Here is an 18,579-nt window from a genome sequence, read left to right as displayed (position 1 = left end):
ATCTTAGTCCCCAGGGTTTATTTTATTGTTAAAGATGCACATTGCTAAAGCATATTGCTGCCTTGTGATTGCACTTCGAATATTTATATGTAAATCTCGTCCACCTGTGTAATAAAATTGGATGTCATGGAGACATGCAGAAGGTCCTCTTGGGGACTGAATGTGACCATTTATCCACTTAGTATCACGGTCCTAGCAAATACGTGTGAAAGATGGGCCACAATTATTAAACCTTATACTAGTTTTGTCCATTGCAATTTAAAATGTGAGGTTTCTACCCTACAATACTTACACTGATTGGCCCATTTATGCAACAGGGTAATTTTTATTGTGAGTTCAGGGAAAGTACATTGATCAAGGGTACCACAGCTGGAGGTGGGATTCAAACCCAGGTAATTCAACTGTAAGGCAATGCCACTAACCACTATGCTACATGCTGGCCACTGCCCTCAGATGGACACCAAACATACACAGACAATGAAATGCAACTCAGGGTTACAACCACCAAACAGACCCTTGTTTATATTTTATTTTCAATTATTTTTGTTATTTTGCTAATGCAGTCATCAAGTGACTTACAATGCTTGCTTATTCATTACTTATAGAGTTTTTTTTTTTTTTTTATTCAGGATAAAAATCTTACAGTACCTGCAGTGCTTGAACAAGTAAAGTTCAGCTTACAATGGGATATAATATTTAACCACAAAACGATTACTTTATGGAAACCAGCAGCAACCTGATGAAAGCTGCAATGCTGTGCCAACGTGTTGCTAACGCACCACGTGAAATTCCATCAGCGCTGGTTTTATGGCACTGAAGTGTATAAATACAGTAATCTGTGTGCACTAGCACCTCTGAGGCACAGCAGAGCTGTGATCATCGCTGGTTTTGCTTCCAGGCTTTGGAGGCACGATCAACTATAGGTTCAGGCCCTGTAATCTGATGATCAAGACCGTGCTTTCTTTGCTTTGTTTTTCCCAACCCATCACACATGTCCCACTTTAGTACCAGCACTCCTGAGGGGAATGTACACATATTGGACTTTAAGGGCCATTTCACAGCACATGTGTTGGCAAACTTAAATGAGACAGTTGATCAGAAAACTGGGTAAAAACTGTTACTGTGTATTCCAGTCACATGACCACCTTCCCAATTACTGTCCTGCTACTGCATAGTCACATTTCTATTAAAATACTCCACTATTAAAAAGGCTGCAAATGCAGGATGTTGAGGATTACATGAGGTAACACTGAAATCCCACTTCTGGCTGCAGCACCTGCAAAATAATCAGACTTCATTTAAGGGTCCAAAATAAAAACTTTATGTTCAGAATTCATAAACTTCCCACATCTATTATATTTTACAACCGGAAAACCTGCAATTTGTTAGAACTGGCAAGAGCAGTTTTTACAAATGCAAAAAAGATGAACCACAAACCCATTGTGAAAACCAGGGAAAAACAGAGGAAGGAAGCAGAATATAATTATAGCTTCCTTTTGGTCATGTAGGCAGCTCTATCTTAAATCATTACAGCCCTTACGCTGTCTGCCCTGTACATGATCTCAGCTTTATGAGCTTTGTTCTTGCTCGCTGAGAAAGGACTTGGAATTAAACCTGGCCCATCTCGCTCCCAAACACCACTTGCAGCCCACGTGATACATCATAAAGCAATCATATCTGCAGTTTATACAGGAGCACCCCACCCCCCATTTATTTACAGTTAATTCAAGGTTTTTTTTTTTTTTTAAAAACAAGCTACTTATTTTCACAAAAAAAAAATCTGCACATTGAGAGTCACTGTAAAAGTACATATGCCCTGAAAACCACATCTTGCATGCTGCTCGTTTCCTCTGAATAGCTACAGCAGTCGCCATCCTTCCCAGCGAGGCAACCCCAAGGAGAACTTCTTCACATCGAGAGGCACAGAAAAGGGGTAACAAGGAAGGAAAAAAAAAGACAGGGCCCCACACAGTCACTGTGGTTCCACCGAAAAGTGCTGTCCAACAGGAAACCTGCAACTCCTCAACTTTTATGTCCACTGCTGACAGTGAGAGCCACGTTTTAAGTACCTTGTCGTTCATAGAAATACTGTACAAATATTTTCAGTGTCCGTGGGGGGGGATGAAGAGTAACCACAGTTCAGTACAAATCCTCTGAATTCTTCCATCATCCCACTTACTCATCATACTTCAGTGTTTGGGTCTAGTTCATATTCTCCGCACTAATGCTTCACATCAGTCTAACCATAGTAATTTTCTCATCTATTAACAAAAAAAAAAAAAAAAGCACAAAAATATCAAAATAAATAATGACAATGCACCAGAACTCCGTTTTATGCTGTCAAATTAAGCATGAGGTTAGACACATGGAGCGAAAGGATATGACAACTCTGAGTACCAAAGGAGTGATGGTGTATGGGTGTGATCATGTGCAAGTGTGTGCGGCTCTTGTTGTTTGATAGCAGTAGTCTGGGCACACGCTCCAGAAATGATGGCCACGCCCACAGTCACAAGGTCAGGAACTGGAAGGTTGTGGAGGGCGGTCCCCTGTCATGCAGTGGTCTCCTTCTCCTCTGAGGGGCCGTTAGACAGCTTCTTCACCTTCTTCACACCCTCCATCATCCCCGAAGTTGAGGTGGTGATCCTGTAGCGGTCAACACAAGATCAGGAGCCTCGATTATGAGGAGGGAACGCTTTTAAAACAAGAAGAAAGTCGATTTAGAGCATCTGTACATATCAGCCTCACCCAGCATGAAACCCCTACAGGAATCCTTGACGTCTCTAATAACCACACCCTGACTAGGACAACAAGAGGTAAACCCTCAGCAAATGGGGGCACGGAGGACAGAGCTGCCACCTTTGGAGTCAAAGGACTCGGATTCAAATTCCACCTTTTTTCAATAGTACCGCTGATGATGGTCCTTATCTTGAATTGATACAGTAAAAATTACCGAGCTACATCAATGAAGAAATAATTGTAAGTACATTAACGTGGTGAGTTGCTTGAGGGAAAAGTGCAAGATAAATGTATGTAAATAAATGTAAATGTTTTTGTACCTCTGAGAAAGTACTATAGCTCTCCAACTGGAAATATGGGAAAATAAACCTGTAACAACTTCACTGTTCCTGGTCTCCCCTCTTTGATTTCACTCCAAACATGTAAAAAATAAAATAAAACTCTAAACAGACAGTTTACACACTAATCTGCTGTAATGCCCACTTACCATTTCAAGTAATTTCACAGTCACACTCAAAGGTTGTGATTACCGCTAAATATGCAGCATAAAACAGGATAACAGGTGTGAAAATATAAATGATAGAGATGATTTAGATGGGGACTGAAGAAGATCTTGTTGTTCAGTTGTCTCTGGCCTAAACCCAAGTATCTGGATGTATTGTGGCACTCCGTCGGGGGGGCAGCACAGCGCAGTGACAGCAGTTTGGGATGTAAATAAAACATGGAGTGGAATGTAGGTTAATGCACTGTGCTGTCTGAGGGGGAGACAGGTGTGGGGTGGTGAGGGGCAACACTTATTTTTAACTTCAACCGCAGAAAAAACAGAGAGGGGAAAAGGATTCATAGAATTAATATCCTTGGATAAAACATCTTTCTTTGTGCCTTTAAAAAAAAGTTTTTTTTTTTTTTAATATATGTATGAAATGCAAATACAGTATATTCTCATGGAATTCCTCTGAATGCACATCTACAGTCACAGTAAATGTGTTTCAGGTACCATACCTACAATATTTGATTCCTGACTTATTTTCATTTCAGTTTAATTTCTATGGGTCGTAGGTTTTACAAACAAAGGGGAAAAACTGATAATTTCACTGTCATTTGGCCAAAGTGACTTACATTTATTCATTTAGCAGACGCTTTTCTCCAAAGTGATGTACATCTCAGCAAAAATAAAAATTTGTGCATTACATTAAAAATAAAGACATGGCTGTAGACATGTGATTAGTTTACATACAATACAGGAGTAGCGGCTGTGTAAAGGCCTATTTGGGGATGATCATAAAGTTACAATGGATGAACATTTACACCATACATGAGCTGGAGAGATCTTGAGCGAAGTGAGTCCAGAAAAGGTGAGTTTTGAGACCCTTCTTGAACGTAGACAGAGTTTCAGCAGTTCTGAGTGAGAGGGGGAGGTCATTCCACGACAAAGGAGCCAGAACCGAGAACCTCCGTGCTTTACCTTTGGTGCGGGGGTCTTGTAACGTTAGCTTTGTACGTTAAACTACTTACACTGATTTACGCATTTATACAGTTGGGTAATTTTCACATTACCTTTTCAGGTTAAGTACCCAGATTAAGAGTACTACACACAGGAGCAGGGACACAAACCCAGCTCCTTGGGACTGCCCGGGGGCACACCAAATGCCACCTGTTGCTCCAAAATAAATTATAACAATAATAATGGAATCCTCAAACGCCATAAAATGAACAACAGCAATAAAGTGTGTGAAAAATAAGTTTCCTTCAGAGATTCTTCCTATGGCTCAAACACAGTAGGTTCCCTGCAGAAGAACATCCCACAGCCTCCAGAAACTCCTAACACAAACCTGAACCCAGCATGACACTTACCTACTAAAAGTAAGGTCTTCTGGTAATTTCAAGATCCATACTACTTTAGCTCTGAGTTCTTGGTGATCCAAGTCATAAGGGGTCAAAAATTGTGTTTTGTCTTCCATGTGGTGGAATAAGCTCCCTCTGCCCCTCAGAGCTGTTGAATCCCTCCCAGCATTCAAGAAGAGTCTAAAGACTCATCTGTTTCTGATGAACTTCACTCTTGATTTCCTGACAGCCACATAAATTAGTCTAAACACCATCTGCTATGATTATCTATTTATGTGGTCTCTCAGTGTTACTACTATAGGTAGCTAGTGAGGAATGCAAACCAGCAACATGGTCACACAAGCTGTGTGACAATAATCCTGTGTCTCTATCTAAAGCTCTTTGGTGTTGGTGCAGGCTTGAGATGTAAAACACTTTGGAGAAAATGTAAAAGTACACAGCTCACATGTAGAACAATTCAAATCCCATTCCAAGTCATACATTCAGTGTCCTGGGGGGAGCTGCCATTGCACCAGTGAGTGGTAAGATGAACTTTTTAAAATAAAAAAAAAAAATCCAGGTTAATAATATCTTGAATGTGTTTTTAAGAAAGTATATCGGACTGTTCAGAACAGGAGCATCTACCAAGGCAATCAATAATGCAGCACAAACATGCCAGCAGTCCTTCTCCCGCTTCACTGCAGCTTTCAAACCCCCTGATCCCGGCCAAACCCGAAAGCTGCCAACCCAGTTGCCAGCAGCCCATTAGGACCTGGGACCAGCCCACCTGCTAAAGCATGGGTGACCTGTTTCTAACCACTTACTGGTATCCTGCTGCCGTGACAATGCTCCTCAATAGGCAGCTGTTATTAATAGAATGATATTCATTGCTACACTGCAAACTAGGGGTTATTAAAAGGAATGGCAGTGCCACTCTTGGCAACAGTGAAAGCTTTTATGAAAGGTTTGGATACAATCCACATGGACTAATTGGTTTAAATCCCAAAAATACCTCCACACGAGACTTCCGCATTACAGACTGTGATCCAGGAAAATGTTTTAAGAAAAAAATAAATAAATTACAAGTACCACTAAGCACTGTGTTCCCAAGTCAGAGACATTGCAACAAGTCATCCTACAAAAAGGGGATGTCAAACAGTAAACAAAGTGTAGGGAGTGAGACCGCAACTCACGCAAACGTATGGACCGAAACCAAAGCAGATACATCCTGACCCCACTGAGGACAACAGCAGGCAGAGGATAACGAGGTCAAGCTGAGATATCGGGTCATCTCAGGTCGCATTCAGCTCACTTAGAGCCTTGACAGCGAGAGGCGGGTTAAGTACACGACAGAAGCACTTGGGCACAAGTTGGATACACAAACAGTGGAAAGGAGGACACGACAGGGGGCAGAGAACTGATGTGAAGCTGGTCCTTCAGTGCGCAGACAGGTGAAGGAAAGAAGAAAAGGGGCCTTACACGTCCTCCATCTCAACATCCTCCTCGTCTTCCACGGACAGCAGCAGGTACGGGTTGTAGGAAGCCGGCCGGAACTTGTGTCCCGTCAGGAAGAAGAAGACCAGCGTGGCCAGCTCATCCAGGAGCTGCAAGGGAAAGAAAAAAAAAAAGATAAACATTAAAACGATGCCACCCTGATGGCCTTTCCTCTACTGCTGTCCTTTATCGTTTCACCAAAGCAATTACTTTCAGTGTAAGTGACCTCATCTGGCACTGATTATCGTAAAGCAGGCACTAATTGCCTCTAAACCCTGGTGGATGGCACCCATCAAGGAACCCAGCTCACAGATGTTAGTGCACATTTCACATGGGGCAGTTTCAGTCCAACGGCAAACAATGACAAATGGTGTGTCCACTCCGTTTAAAACATGACGAGCGCAAGCTGCCCTAGTTTATTTTTTGTTTTTTTGCTGGATTGTTCAACAGCAAATGCTATTGCTGCTGTGGCAAGGGAGCTCAAACAGATCTGGTGTCCGGCATGGGGGCACGGGTCCTGCAAACACTCACCTGGTAGAGCCACTTCCATTGGAAGGGCACGATGAACTTGATGAGGATTGCGATTATGCGGGTGAAGTATATGTAGCACACAATCTGGGAAGGGAATCAAACAATTAGTTCTCCCATCAACCCTTCTGGATTCAACCTCAGCGATGTGCATTAACTGAACTCAAACGCTAAAAGCTACATTTTTCCAGCTGAATCTGTAACATCATGGCCACAAGTCCAGTTTCTTAACCACTGCAGTCATCTGCTACCCAACATAGAGAAGGGAGTGGGGTGGGAATCTGGGGGAGGTGACAGTTCGACACATACTGAGGAAGCGGGCTGGTGTTGGAGCGAGAACACCCAAACACCTGGTACGGTTTATTTTGGATTTTCAAAAGCATCAGATGTGTGACAGAGAGACTGCTGACACTTACCATCACGTAGTAATGCCGGAACAACTTCAGCTGGGCCAGGTTGATGGCTGCTGCAAACCGGAAATAAGAATGAGTCATGCCATGACAGAAAGTGGTGTGTAAACTGAAGGACCCTGGTTACAAACCCACGTTCTGCTGTACCAACCTTGAATTACCCTGAATTGGTACAGTTAAAATTACTCTGTGTATAAATCATTCTAAGTGGCTTAGTGTAGAAACCTAACATTGCAATTTCCTTCATCCACTAAATAAAGGTGAAAAATGAGAAAGAAAAAAAATTAAAGTTTCAATGGAACACAAAGCCCACAGAATGTGACAGAGATCCGAGTGTTGGGTGGTTGTAATCACACCTGTTGTACACTCTTACTTTTGAGGTCAGACAACGCACTGCATGTCATCCCAAGAGATGTCACACTCATGTCCCCCCCCCCATGCAATGCTCAAAGCCATTAAGGACAATTCCATCCAGGTTGTAACTGGCATCTTAATGTGCTGTATTCTGCATCCACAGCTATGGAAATCACTGAGGAGCTTCAGCTAAATGAACAAAAATGCAAATTAGCACAAGTGCCGCATACAGCTGCTACGGAATAAACCCAAAAGAGAATTAGCAGGCTGCAGTGAAAGCTACTTGGGGAAATGCAGAATACCAAAACACCAGTCGAGAGTTGGGCTGAAAACCCAAAATAAAAATAAAGAAAAGCAGAAGAAACTTGGTGCAAAACCCCACATGGTCCCCAGAGGGATGAGCCACCTTGACCTTGGAAGATATTTAGTGTGGCGCCTTCAGAGGAGAGCGGGATGATGTGAGACATACTGCGGGTGTGACTATGGAGAAACGCACAACGAATGACTGCTGGTGCAAAACAGATACAGAAGTACGATAAAATTAAAAATGAAGGTAAGGGAGACAAGGCGGGGTATCTGAAAGGAATGTTAGACTTATTTCCTCCGAAATCAAAAAGTCTAAGTTCTCAGTTTTGGCTCGAATGTGATGCAATGAACTCTCTCTGTCCCTCAGAGCTGCTGAAACCCTCTCACCTCTTCCAGACACATTTCTCACATGATCTAACAGATGCATGAACTTGAGCCACTTCATCTGTCACAATCACCCCTGTATTTCCTATAAATACTATACGCAGCTACTCATGTGATGTGTGCCAGCAAAAACTGTGGCAGCAGACAAGCCATTTCAACAATCACATATCTGCACCTATAAGTCTCTTTTGTGTAATGCATTTCTATTAACTCAGAGTTATGTCGCCATCCCCATAAAAACAGTCCAGGGGTGCCGTCTCAAGCCAAGAGGAAAAACCCTAGAGAAACACATTGCATCTGCATGACACCAGGCAGATGGGAGTCGAAAAATCATGGCAAGAGCCTTGTTGCTGTGATGCCAGCCAGATGGCATCAGGAAATGAAGCAAAAACAAACACGCCAAACGAAAATGAGATAAAAGCTCAGCCCTTTACACCACAGTCGCAGCATGGAGTCTCTGGCCAAAAGGAGGACAAACCTGGTACAGCTAAGACAAAAGCTACACATTCAGACTTACCCAGAATTCCACACTAAGGTCAAAGTTCATAAAGATAGAGAGGAATCAAGCAGCATTTGCAGGAAGGAGCTCAAAAAACAACCCTCATCTAGGAAGACCATCATGCTTCAAATGGTATTTATGTCTTTTTTTGATGAAGTATAGAACATAAGCTCATTACTCATATCTGTTAAGAAAATGTATCTTTGTTACAGTCCACATCAGAAGCTCCCTTATGAATATGTAGTTGATCCAAATGTTTAACTTTCTTCTGCTAGGAGGAGGAGGGAGGAAAAAAAAAAAAAAAAAAATCATTTACGCAAGTCACAAGAATTCTGGAATTTTTGGACACCCTTTTAGAACCTCTTAGAGAGTGCAGCTTGACCCTCATTCCATAACAATGCAATTTCTTTCACTTGTACTGCATGATATTCATGAGCATATTTCCAGTCTCCATGTTGCTGTGACCCGGTGCTGTTCAGTTAAATCATTTTACTCAACTACAGCCACGTTTCCCCCGTGGGGCTTCACTGGCGTTGTCCAAAGTCACTGGAAAGCACCAGATTGTGGAACAGTCGGTAACTGGGTTTTATCATCAACATCGTGCAGAAAACCCTACGTCTCACAGCGCCCCTTCTCCCAGTTTACAATCTGAGTGTGTAGACAGAGCAGAGAAAGTGAAGACACCTGCAGCGTCACTTACTTCTCATGAGAAAAAATGTCTTAAAGGGAGAGGCTTTAATCTCCACACTTCTGACATTTTTGTGACAGGATGTTGTGAATCAATTTATTTTTCTGAGCTGTATCGAAGATGTCAGGAAACAAATATTCCAGAAGACGTTTCTCTGCAAATGCAGAACACCAAATAGTATAGAACAGACAATAGAGAACCAACGTGCTACTGCATTGAGCTGCCAGATTCACACCACACAGCCTTAACTCAGCCAGAGGAATAAGTCTTGGGACTAGCATAATAGTAATAATACCCATAACAGGGTAATGCATCTCTGTCCTTGACCTGGTCTGCAGAGGACCATGTCTCGACGTCAACGTCTCCTTAACTCTGGTCTGCAGGGGCCCAAGAATCCGCGTCGCTGTAGCGTCATCCCTGGTCTCTAGAGGACGACATCGCTGCAGAGGACAACGTCTCGGCATTCATGTAGCCTTGACTCTGATCCACAGGTCCTGTACGTCTTAGCATAACCTCGACGACGACCCACAGAGGACCGATCACACCGCAGCCCATGTTGCCTAATGGTCCAATTAGTCTTCCCAAGTCTACCTTTCCCAGCTAGTGAGATTCAATTACACAAATGGCACGGAATGTTAACAAGCTGGCTGTATTCCGCCGACCGCCCGCCGTTCTCAGGGTGATGTCGGCCAAAGGGAAAATGGCTCCTTTATCAGTGAATAACATAATTGAAAATGCCCTCAGTTTCCCCATTCCACCGTAACAGCCCGTTTTCCCCTTTAATTAAAATGGCACTGGAACCAGTGATTCCTGAATTTAGCCCTTAATCACATTTCGTTTGTCATGAAAGCACTGCTGGGGGGCCTGTGTTGTTCACGTAACACAAAAAGTGCACAAACGGCAGTAGACGCACTGCAGGAAAACAGGACCTTGTTGATAGAGCTTGTATGGGGGCAATTAAAAAGGAAACTCAGTGTAAACAAAATGATTTTTCAACTTGTTACCACTGACTAAACTGAAATATGACGGTGGGGCTAACAGATTGAACACAATTTTCACAAAATGAAAAACTCAAGACTTCACCAACAAACAAGCCCCAACGAAAACTCTCAACCTGACCGATTTGGGACAGTGCAAATTTAAATAACTAAAGCGACATGGAGTGTATTTCGTCTCTGACACTGCTAGCTTTATTGTGAGTCTCTAGAACCAGGACTCGTTTGCGGTGTGATTCCACACCCCATCCATCAGGAAGCCCACAAGTTCCTTTACGCACACATTCAGGTGGTAAATCGGAAGCAGAAAGTGGACACGCAGCTCAAACCGACATCACTGGTAACAGTAACATTAGTCTGACATTAAGCAAGTAAAAGGAGGAGACCGCTGTGGTAACTGCCTAGTGAAAGAGAAAAACGAGCTTTAAATGATTCTCTCTCTTCTTGATCTCTCCCACACACACAGGTGTTAGGCAGCCGCAGGAGAGGGGGAAAGAAAGAAAGAAAAAAAAAAAAAAAAAAAAACTTGAAGGAGCATCATCTAAAGCAGGCACTGAACTGAACTCTAGCAACATGTAAACATACTCAGTCACACGGGGGTACCATACACTGAAAATTTTCAGTCCAGATGGTGGAAAGAACACCACCGTTAAGGTAACATCAGAAGCCAAACCTGAAGACCTGTCAAGGTTCAAGACAGTGACTGGAAAATGGCCAAGACTGCTGTCCACAAGTGCTTCAACTTCCTTCTGAAGTGCCCCTAGTCGGCACTTCATACACTTAATAAATGTAAATCCCGGCAGTGCAGGGGCAACAGGGAACTGGGGGAGGAGGCTTTCAGAGCACTCATGATTACACAAGGTCTTCAGCTATTGAAAAGGTACAGCTGAAAAGCAGGCAGGACTGCCGGGGTATTAATATCTTGCCTCTGTGTTCGTAGCACAATTTAAATTCAAATTCATCTCCGTGTGTGGCACAGTCATCTTCCGACGGTGAAGCATAAATCTCCATCAGCGTGACCCTCTCAGCGACAAAGCGGCCGAGAATTCAGCACCACCCATCTGTGCCTGGCAGGGAAAAACTGCACTGTGTTATCTCCCCTAATCGTCCCGAGCTGCCGACTGAACACGCCCCATGTTTCCAATAAGCTTACATACACATTCATATTTATACATCACCAGTTCAGGTTAAGAACTTTTTTTAAATGTTGTGAAAGCAGCTCCCCCCTCCAGGATTTGAACTTGCACCCTGACCACCTGGTGTCAAAGTTAAGGTTAGGGACTGTAGCTATTCTAACAGATGAGAGAGAGAGAGAGAGAGAGGGAGAGAATGAGCAGAAAATGTATGTATTTTGCTTAAAACAGAGGGAACACTGACCTTTTCCATTTGTGGCAGAGGCCTCCTGTAAATGTCTGATAGACCTGTGGGTGAAAGACAAGACAGGTCAGAGTCTGACCATGAATAACCCTAGGAAAAGACTACACAGGGGATTGCAATTAAAGCATAACCCAGTACAGCATCACACAGGATGATAAAGAAAACATTTCTGGATTACAGTAAATAAGCATTATGAATGCATAAAAAATAAGTTTAAACTGATTTTGTGGATGATTCATTCTTAATGAAACTGCAAGGCTCTGAGCCAAAATGGTGGACGCACCAGACGACAGGAAACAGAATGGCCCCACAGCAAAGCAGGTCCACCAGGAAGAGTATTTCCTTCCAGAGGCCGTACTCTGTGGTTCCCTCCTCCGTCGACTCTATGATTATGTATGCCACATTGGCGAGGACCTAGGGTGGGTGTAGCGATGGGGAAAGAAAAAAAAAAGCGCGTTTGACTCCGAATGCTCCAACTGACGTCTAAGTGGTGCTCATTCCGTCTCCGTGGAAACGTATTCAAGTTGATTAAATAGCACTGATGGTGTGGGCCAGAGGTTCCTCAAAAGCAGCAGACAGCAGTCATGGGAGGGTGGGAGTGGCACAATTTAGTGTGCTCAGATGTAGAGAGACTGAGCATTTTAAAAATAATGTGCCAAACATCAATCTATTTTACATAAGTGGTAAACAGGCTGGATGATGAAGTGGGGTTAACATCGCAGCAAAAATTACGCTTGTAGGAGGCAGCGCTACAGTCTCGCTCTTACCTGCAGAGGGATGACTATCATGAAGATCTTCTTGTCCTTGTCTGAAAGGATGTGCTTGATGAAAGCCCAGCCAGTCCCGATCAGAGCAATGGTGATGAAGAGCAGCGCCCCCTTCAGGCTGCAACGAGAAAAACAAAGTTTGACAAGAATATTTATTAATTTACATCTCCAAACAAATATATATTTATTTGTTTAGAGGTGCTTTTCTCAAAGTGTACACTTTGACAAGTATGCAAAAAAAGTTCTTTCGAAAACATGGTTGAAGTCTTGGGCAAATACTATGCTGTAACTGGACATTAAGGCAGGAGTGGAAAATTCCAACCATAAATTTGGAATCTCACGAGTTTTAAGAGCTTCCAGTGTAGTTCATACTTGAAACGCCAAGATGTTGAAGTACTAAAATTGAGTACAAACCTAACGCTGATCTAAGAGATGGAGGGAAGCCATCACACTGTGTGTTCCTCGAGACAGCACTGCCCACCTCTGAAGCCCCAAGCTCATCTACCTGTTTGTCTCGGTTCTAAACCTCACTTAAAGCACAACTTACAGGTGAGTGATGTAATAGACCACAGCCCATCCTTCAATGCGGAAGCCCTGATTTGAAATGTAGTAGTAATCAATCTGAAAGAAAACACACAACAGTGGTTAACGCCTGTACATGTAGCTGTAGTTCCTTCCTCCAAAATGCCTTAGGAGAAATGGAGACTTTGAGGTGGTAAATATTTAATAGTAAGCAAGTCATCTGACTGGACAATGTTTTCAAAATGCAAATGTAATCCTCAACAGAAACGTGGGTCAGACACCCCAGAAAGCACCCTTTAGGGACATTCTGGGCAATACGCCTTCCTTCAGATAGTCAGAACTCACAGCATGGAACACCAGGGACAGAGACTTGGTGAAAGGAAGTGCCGTCATCAGCCAATGGATCTTGTACACATCAGCACTGTGGGAAAGACCAGGCAGTGTTAATGTGTCAAGTGTGTGAGACACCACTGACAATCCTAAAACCTGCCAAGCTACCTGCGAATGGTACTAAAAAGGAATGTGACATGTGAAAAATGTGTCTCAAACAGTTTTAAAATCTAAGTGTGATGGTTAAGTACTAGCTGCCCTCTACTGCTAAGGAGAGATACTGCAAGTAGTTTCAAGAATATAGCAACACAAGGTTTTAAAAGGAGTTCTGCAACTCTTTGCTGATCTTTTGAAACAGCCCCTCCAATAACCAGATCATATTCCGAAAAGGCATAAGGAACATTTCCCCATGACCCACCTGCGTGTGCGGAGGACGTGCACCCACAGCGTGCCAATGAGGAAGAAGAACATGGACATGAAGATGTAGAGTTTGGGCAGAGGGATCTCCCCTGCGGACAGGTAACTAGTGGGGTTTTTCTCCTCGATCTCAATCTAGAGTCAGTTGTAGTGGAAGCAGACCGACATGGGAGAAGTTTAGCAGCGTGGACCAGGAAATATCCAAATAATGTAGTCTGTGCTTATTCACAGAGCACGACAAAAAACAAGAACGTCTGACACTATCAAGTGTAGGAACATCTGTGCTTTCTAGAAATATACACAACAAATCTGAAAATAGGTTAAATAAATCCTTACAGTTAGAAAATCTAGAACTTTTGTAACAATTCCTATTTAGGAAAGAATCAAGGCCAAAGGAAACATGAAAAGGACTCACATCAAGGCTGAAGTGCAGCAGCTCTGCATTTGGGGTCTCCATGTTGTAACAGTTGTGGAAGTAGAAGTTATAGAGGCCTTGTTGGTCATCCGTGCTGATGTTGAAGTGAAACTGGACACAAGAAACTGGTTTTTTTTAGTAAAATCTTAAAAAGGAGGCATGTTTGGGGGAATAATGAAACCATCAGCAAGTTCAGACAAACCTGGAAAGAGTAACCGTTTGCTTTCTGCCATAGGGAATAGAACACATCGGGCTTCACATCCTGCAAACAAAACGGCACAAAATCAGAAAACAAGGAGAGTCCACATCTATGTCGTCCATACAGGTAAATTATTCATTTCCAGCAGTTTTAAATCCTCCTAGTAATCAGCATCCCAGATTCAGCTGATCAGGTAACATGTTCTCTCAGTGAGGTGCTTTTCTGTTTGAACAGAACAAACAACGTGGAAAAACTGCAGGTTCCAATGACAGGACTGGGGATGACAGATACATGGAAATACAACACCAGCTGATGTAACTGACACGGGCTTTCCTTTACCGTTGATGTGTCCCGTTTCGTTTTGCTCCCTTTGTTCTCGCCTCCAACTCCTAAAAGAGAAAACAAATATTGACATTTATTCATGTAAACACATGCAAACCAGGCATGGCATCATTTTGGAACGACCCATTACCGGTAACTGCTTGTCGAACTAAGAGTTACGGTGGTCCAGAGCCTATTCCAAAGGGGTAGGGCATGAAGCTGGGTAAGCCCCAGATGGAATGCCACCGCATTGCAGGGGAAATCTCTCTCACACACACACACACACACACACACACACACACACACACACACACACACACACACACACACACACACACACACACACACACACAGAGAATACCATCTGTCCATTTGTGACAACAATAAAGAGTAAAAGAACAAGGTGTGCTTACCCTCAGCTTTGACTGAAGGTGTTGTAGGTTTGTGGATGGGGTTGGCCACTCTCTCCTTGGCCTCTAGCTCTACTCCTGCTTTACCACCTGCTGGTGCCTCAGTGACTGGCTTGGGCTGCTCTGACACAATGATCGGGAATATGTTCTCGTCCATCGAGGTCTTCATTTTCACCCTGGAGCACACAGCACAAAAACGGGAAGTAGAGATTAAGTGGATGGTGCATCCACCACACACACAAAAACATGCATTTGCTGTGAAGACCAATAGAACCTAACACTGTCAAAATGCAGCTAATGGTGCCAATAAAGTAAATGGACGACAAGGTGTTAAGTGGCATCAAGATGATATTGGCTCTTTTTGACCACACATATGGAATTCCTCCAGAAAGTTTTGCCTTCCACTTGTGTCCTTGCTCTTGAACAGGGGTGTGTCTAGTGTCACTGCAATTCCGTATATCCATCTGGTTGCAGCTCATACTCTGTCTTCCTACAACTTTTCCATGCATCACTGTCTTTTTGGAGACAACCCAATCTTCTTATGAGTCAAACATATGACAACTTTCTTTGACATGTCTTTCAACTCTAAACTTGACAGTGGAATTCCTTTTTTGGGGTGGATAATGTGCCCCACTTAGTTTCCAGTGAAATGACAAGGACACCTTGGGAGCGCAGAACACACATGCTGCTTGAGGATGCTCAGTTCGGTCCAACCTGTTGTCCAGCTCCTTCACCTGTTCTCTTTGAAGTCGATCAACAGCAGTGCCACAGCCATGTCGCTGGCAGGCAGCTTCTTCAGAATGCAGAAATCCATGTCTTCATCCTGTGGTCCAACATGCTGTCATCAGCACCAATATCATACACTGCAGCTCATGTCCCCCCCCCCAAAAAAAAAAAAAAAAACACTATACATCTATACATGTAGGACAAGAACAACGTAACCTCAACAACGTAAGACAAAGGCCTCAGAGAAACATCACATGCACTAATTATAGATTAGACTGACTCCACACTCCTACTGTGGTAGTACCCTTGATCAAGGTAATTGCCCTTAGCTAATATAGAAAAAAAAATTCCCAGCTGTATAAATGAGAAAATCATTGTAAGTAGCATAATGCATAAAAGTGTCAGATGTAGAAAATGATTACTTTACTCACCATATATGTTGAGAAGCCATTGCTACTGGTTCTGTCCAAGCTGAACCCAATCTTAAGAAACAAATTCACTTCAAGTTAATAAGCTGCTCAAGATCCAGTTAATTACACTGTCTATATCGGCATATTACGTATGCACACTGCTTCTCCGGAGAAGTTTTTCCTGTAGGCTTTCTGCATCTTCTCATGTTGTTCAAGTTATTCATCCATGACAACTGTACAACTACTGACCCCATCAACCAGTTATAAAGTAAATCGGGTGATGGATTCAGTGGTTGTATGAACCAGCTTACCTCACTTAGGTCACAAGAAGCTGTGACCTTGGAGGTGTCGCTCATAAAAGGCAGCAGACTGACATGAAGGCTAATTTGTAACAATTGCCTGTTTTCAGAAATAAATGGAATTGGCAAACTTTACCATATTCAACAGTAAGGTATATTGGTACAGTGTCACATGTACAATTATTTAATTTTATTGGATTTATACTAAAAGGGTAAGGCATGCAGCAGGACCAGACAATAAAAGAACAAAAAAAATTAATGTGTTGGGGTTTACAGAATATGGACGGAGTCCTGTTAACCACACACATAGCGGATGCGGTAACTTTTTACCGTGGAGTCGTCGATTTTGCTGATGTCCACATCAAGCGTGAGCTGGTTCATAGACACGTTCGTGTAACCATTCTTGTAGAAACCGAAGGAGTTCAGGTGAACCTTGTGCCGCACGTCATTCTGGAAAGAAAACATCAGATTAAGGGGCGTGAAATACACCTGCTGCACAAAGAAATACACGTTAGTTCGACATTTAGGAACTTTAAACAACATTGCAGTTATCGGTTTCACTTTGTCATCCTGAGACATGACCATTTATTTCTGTCCGCTGTGGAGGACACAAACAATGTGACATTGTTCTTTCGGGTGGCACAGCGAGTAGCGCTGCTGTCTCACAGCGGCTGGGTGGCGTGTGAGGATATCAGTTTGATCCACGCTCAGTCTGTATGGAGTTTGCATGTTCTCCCTGTGTGTGCGTGGGTTTCCTCCGGGCGCTCTGGTTTCTTCCCACAGTCCAAAAAACATGCTGTTCACCCATAGTGTCTGAGTGACAGAGAGAGTGTGTTCCACTGATGTATGGATGAGTGGCCCAGTGTAAGTAGTGTATCTAGCAGTGTAAGTCACCACGGTGAATAAGGTGTGTGGGCTGATAACACTACACTTGGGCAACTTCTTACAAGTATTTCCAAAAAAAACATGTGTTGCTGGTGTTACAACAAACTTGGGAAGCTGGAGCATTCAGGTCATAAGAATAAAGAGTCTTGACTTGAAGAGCAGTGGTGTAGCACTGGGAAGATGCATATTGTAACGACCCGCGTTACTGTTTAAATGTAGATAGTTGCATTATGGGAAATAATGTTAAATGTGTGTAACCACTGGGGGCACTTACGGGGAAAATAGTAGGGTGACCATGTCTCCCAGTGTGTCGAGAGAGCCTAGAGGTGCTAAGGCAGGCTGGCTGTAAGCGCAGGTCTTGGAGGAAAAGCCTAAGGGTCCTCAGACCGAGAGCATTATTCCCTTTGTGTTGGTGTTCAAATAAACTGTTCGTTATGAACGCTGCCTCCGCGTCCTTCTTCGCCCCATCCAAACCCACGGCGCTGCGCGCCACAATTATATATTATCCCTGAGTGTGCAGGTTAACATTCTTAGTTTTACTAAGTCTTCAGTGTGTTTATGTGGCACCTGGAGAAGCTTCAAATGACAGATTAAAACTGTATTAACGTTCTTACGGTACTTGCAGTGAATGAATGTAACACCACAGTAGCAAATAATATATGAGCTGGACGACAGTCGGACAAGCAGAGTACGGATTAAGTTAAGTTACCCAACCAACGTTGCGTTGGTGTATCGCTGAGTCCATCATGACCCCCGCAGTGACAAACACACACGCACACGCACACATTCAACTGTCAATTATCTATGGTGAATGACATAACAGCAGCAATGTCGGGAGGAAGCTCTCATCGGCACAGTTAGCTGCTGCTTCAGAGCAGCAGGCAGTCCGAACTCAGCCCGTGACTTCACCACCCGTGCCGTGGACACCACAACCACCAAACGACCGTGACACGCGCGCATGCGTACCTCCAGAACCAGGTGATGCCGTCTGCCCTGGCTTTCCCTGATCAGCGACAAAAAAGATAATAATAAAACACTCGCCAACACAGACCTACTGTCTGCCGCCATTTCTACAGCAACATCACCAGCTCCACTTCCGGGATCGAGGAGAGAAACAGGAAAAAGACACCAAAAAAAAAAAATACACGAGACTATAACTTCCGGGTTTCACATCGCAAGTTGTGGTTATAAAACAGCTAATGGGGCGTGGCTTAGTGGAGGTGGGGAAACTCAACTATTACTTCCGGGTTTTACATATCTAGAAAAAGGGATAAGGGGCGTGT

The 18,579-nt window shown here is 43.4% G+C and overlaps 1 protein-coding gene across 3 annotated transcripts; it reads right to left on the bottom strand.

Moving 5' to 3' along the window:
- Positions 1–585: 585 nt before the first annotated feature.
- Positions 586–18,413, bottom strand: gpr107 (G protein-coupled receptor 107). 3 transcript variants are annotated; one of them, XM_018732783.2, is made up of 18 exons: positions 18,263–18,413; positions 16,742–16,861; positions 16,134–16,184; positions 15,711–15,799; positions 14,980–15,152; positions 14,585–14,634; positions 14,249–14,308; positions 14,047–14,157; positions 13,633–13,766; positions 13,230–13,305; positions 12,910–12,983; positions 12,363–12,480; positions 11,879–12,009; positions 11,596–11,639; positions 6,999–7,048; positions 6,586–6,669; positions 6,040–6,164; positions 586–2,643 (listed from the first exon to the last, which is right to left on the bottom strand). In XM_018732783.2, the coding sequence occupies exons 1-18, from the start codon at positions 18,362–18,364 to the stop codon at positions 2,550–2,552; spliced, it is 1,686 nt and encodes a 561-aa protein (XP_018588299.1). In that variant the 5' UTR covers positions 18,365–18,413; the 3' UTR covers positions 586–2,549. The 3 variants fall into 3 exon arrangements, with proteins under 3 accessions (XP_018588299.1, XP_018588300.1, XP_029109008.1); XM_018732784.2 differs by having other exon boundaries at positions 6,999–7,045; XM_029253175.1 differs by lacking the exon at positions 586–2,643 and having other exon boundaries at positions 6,036–6,164.
- Positions 18,414–18,579: the final 166 nt, after the last annotated feature.

This window comes from Scleropages formosus, chromosome 6, assembly GCF_900964775.1.
Source record: "Scleropages formosus chromosome 6, fSclFor1.1, whole genome shotgun sequence".
Lineage (NCBI taxonomy): Eukaryota > Metazoa > Chordata > Actinopteri > Osteoglossiformes > Osteoglossidae > Scleropages > Scleropages formosus.
This window is presented reverse-complemented; position numbering and strand designations above follow the sequence as displayed.

What these genes read in the sequence shown, in the direction of transcription:
- gpr107 (XM_018732783.2), bottom strand. Translation starts at nt 18,364, where the DNA reads ATGGCGGCAGACAGTAGGTCTGTGTTGGCGAGTGTTTTATTATTATCT. An exon ending in CGAAACGGGACACATCAACG is followed by an intron (nt 14,309 to 14,584) that starts GTAAAGGAAAGC and finishes TTTTGTTTGCAG; the next exon opens with GATGTGAAGCCCGATGTGTT. An exon ending in AATGGAAGTGGCTCTACCAG is followed by an intron (nt 6,165 to 6,585) that starts GTGAGTGTTTGC and finishes TTTCCCTTGCAG; the next exon opens with CTCCTGGATGAGCTGGCCAC.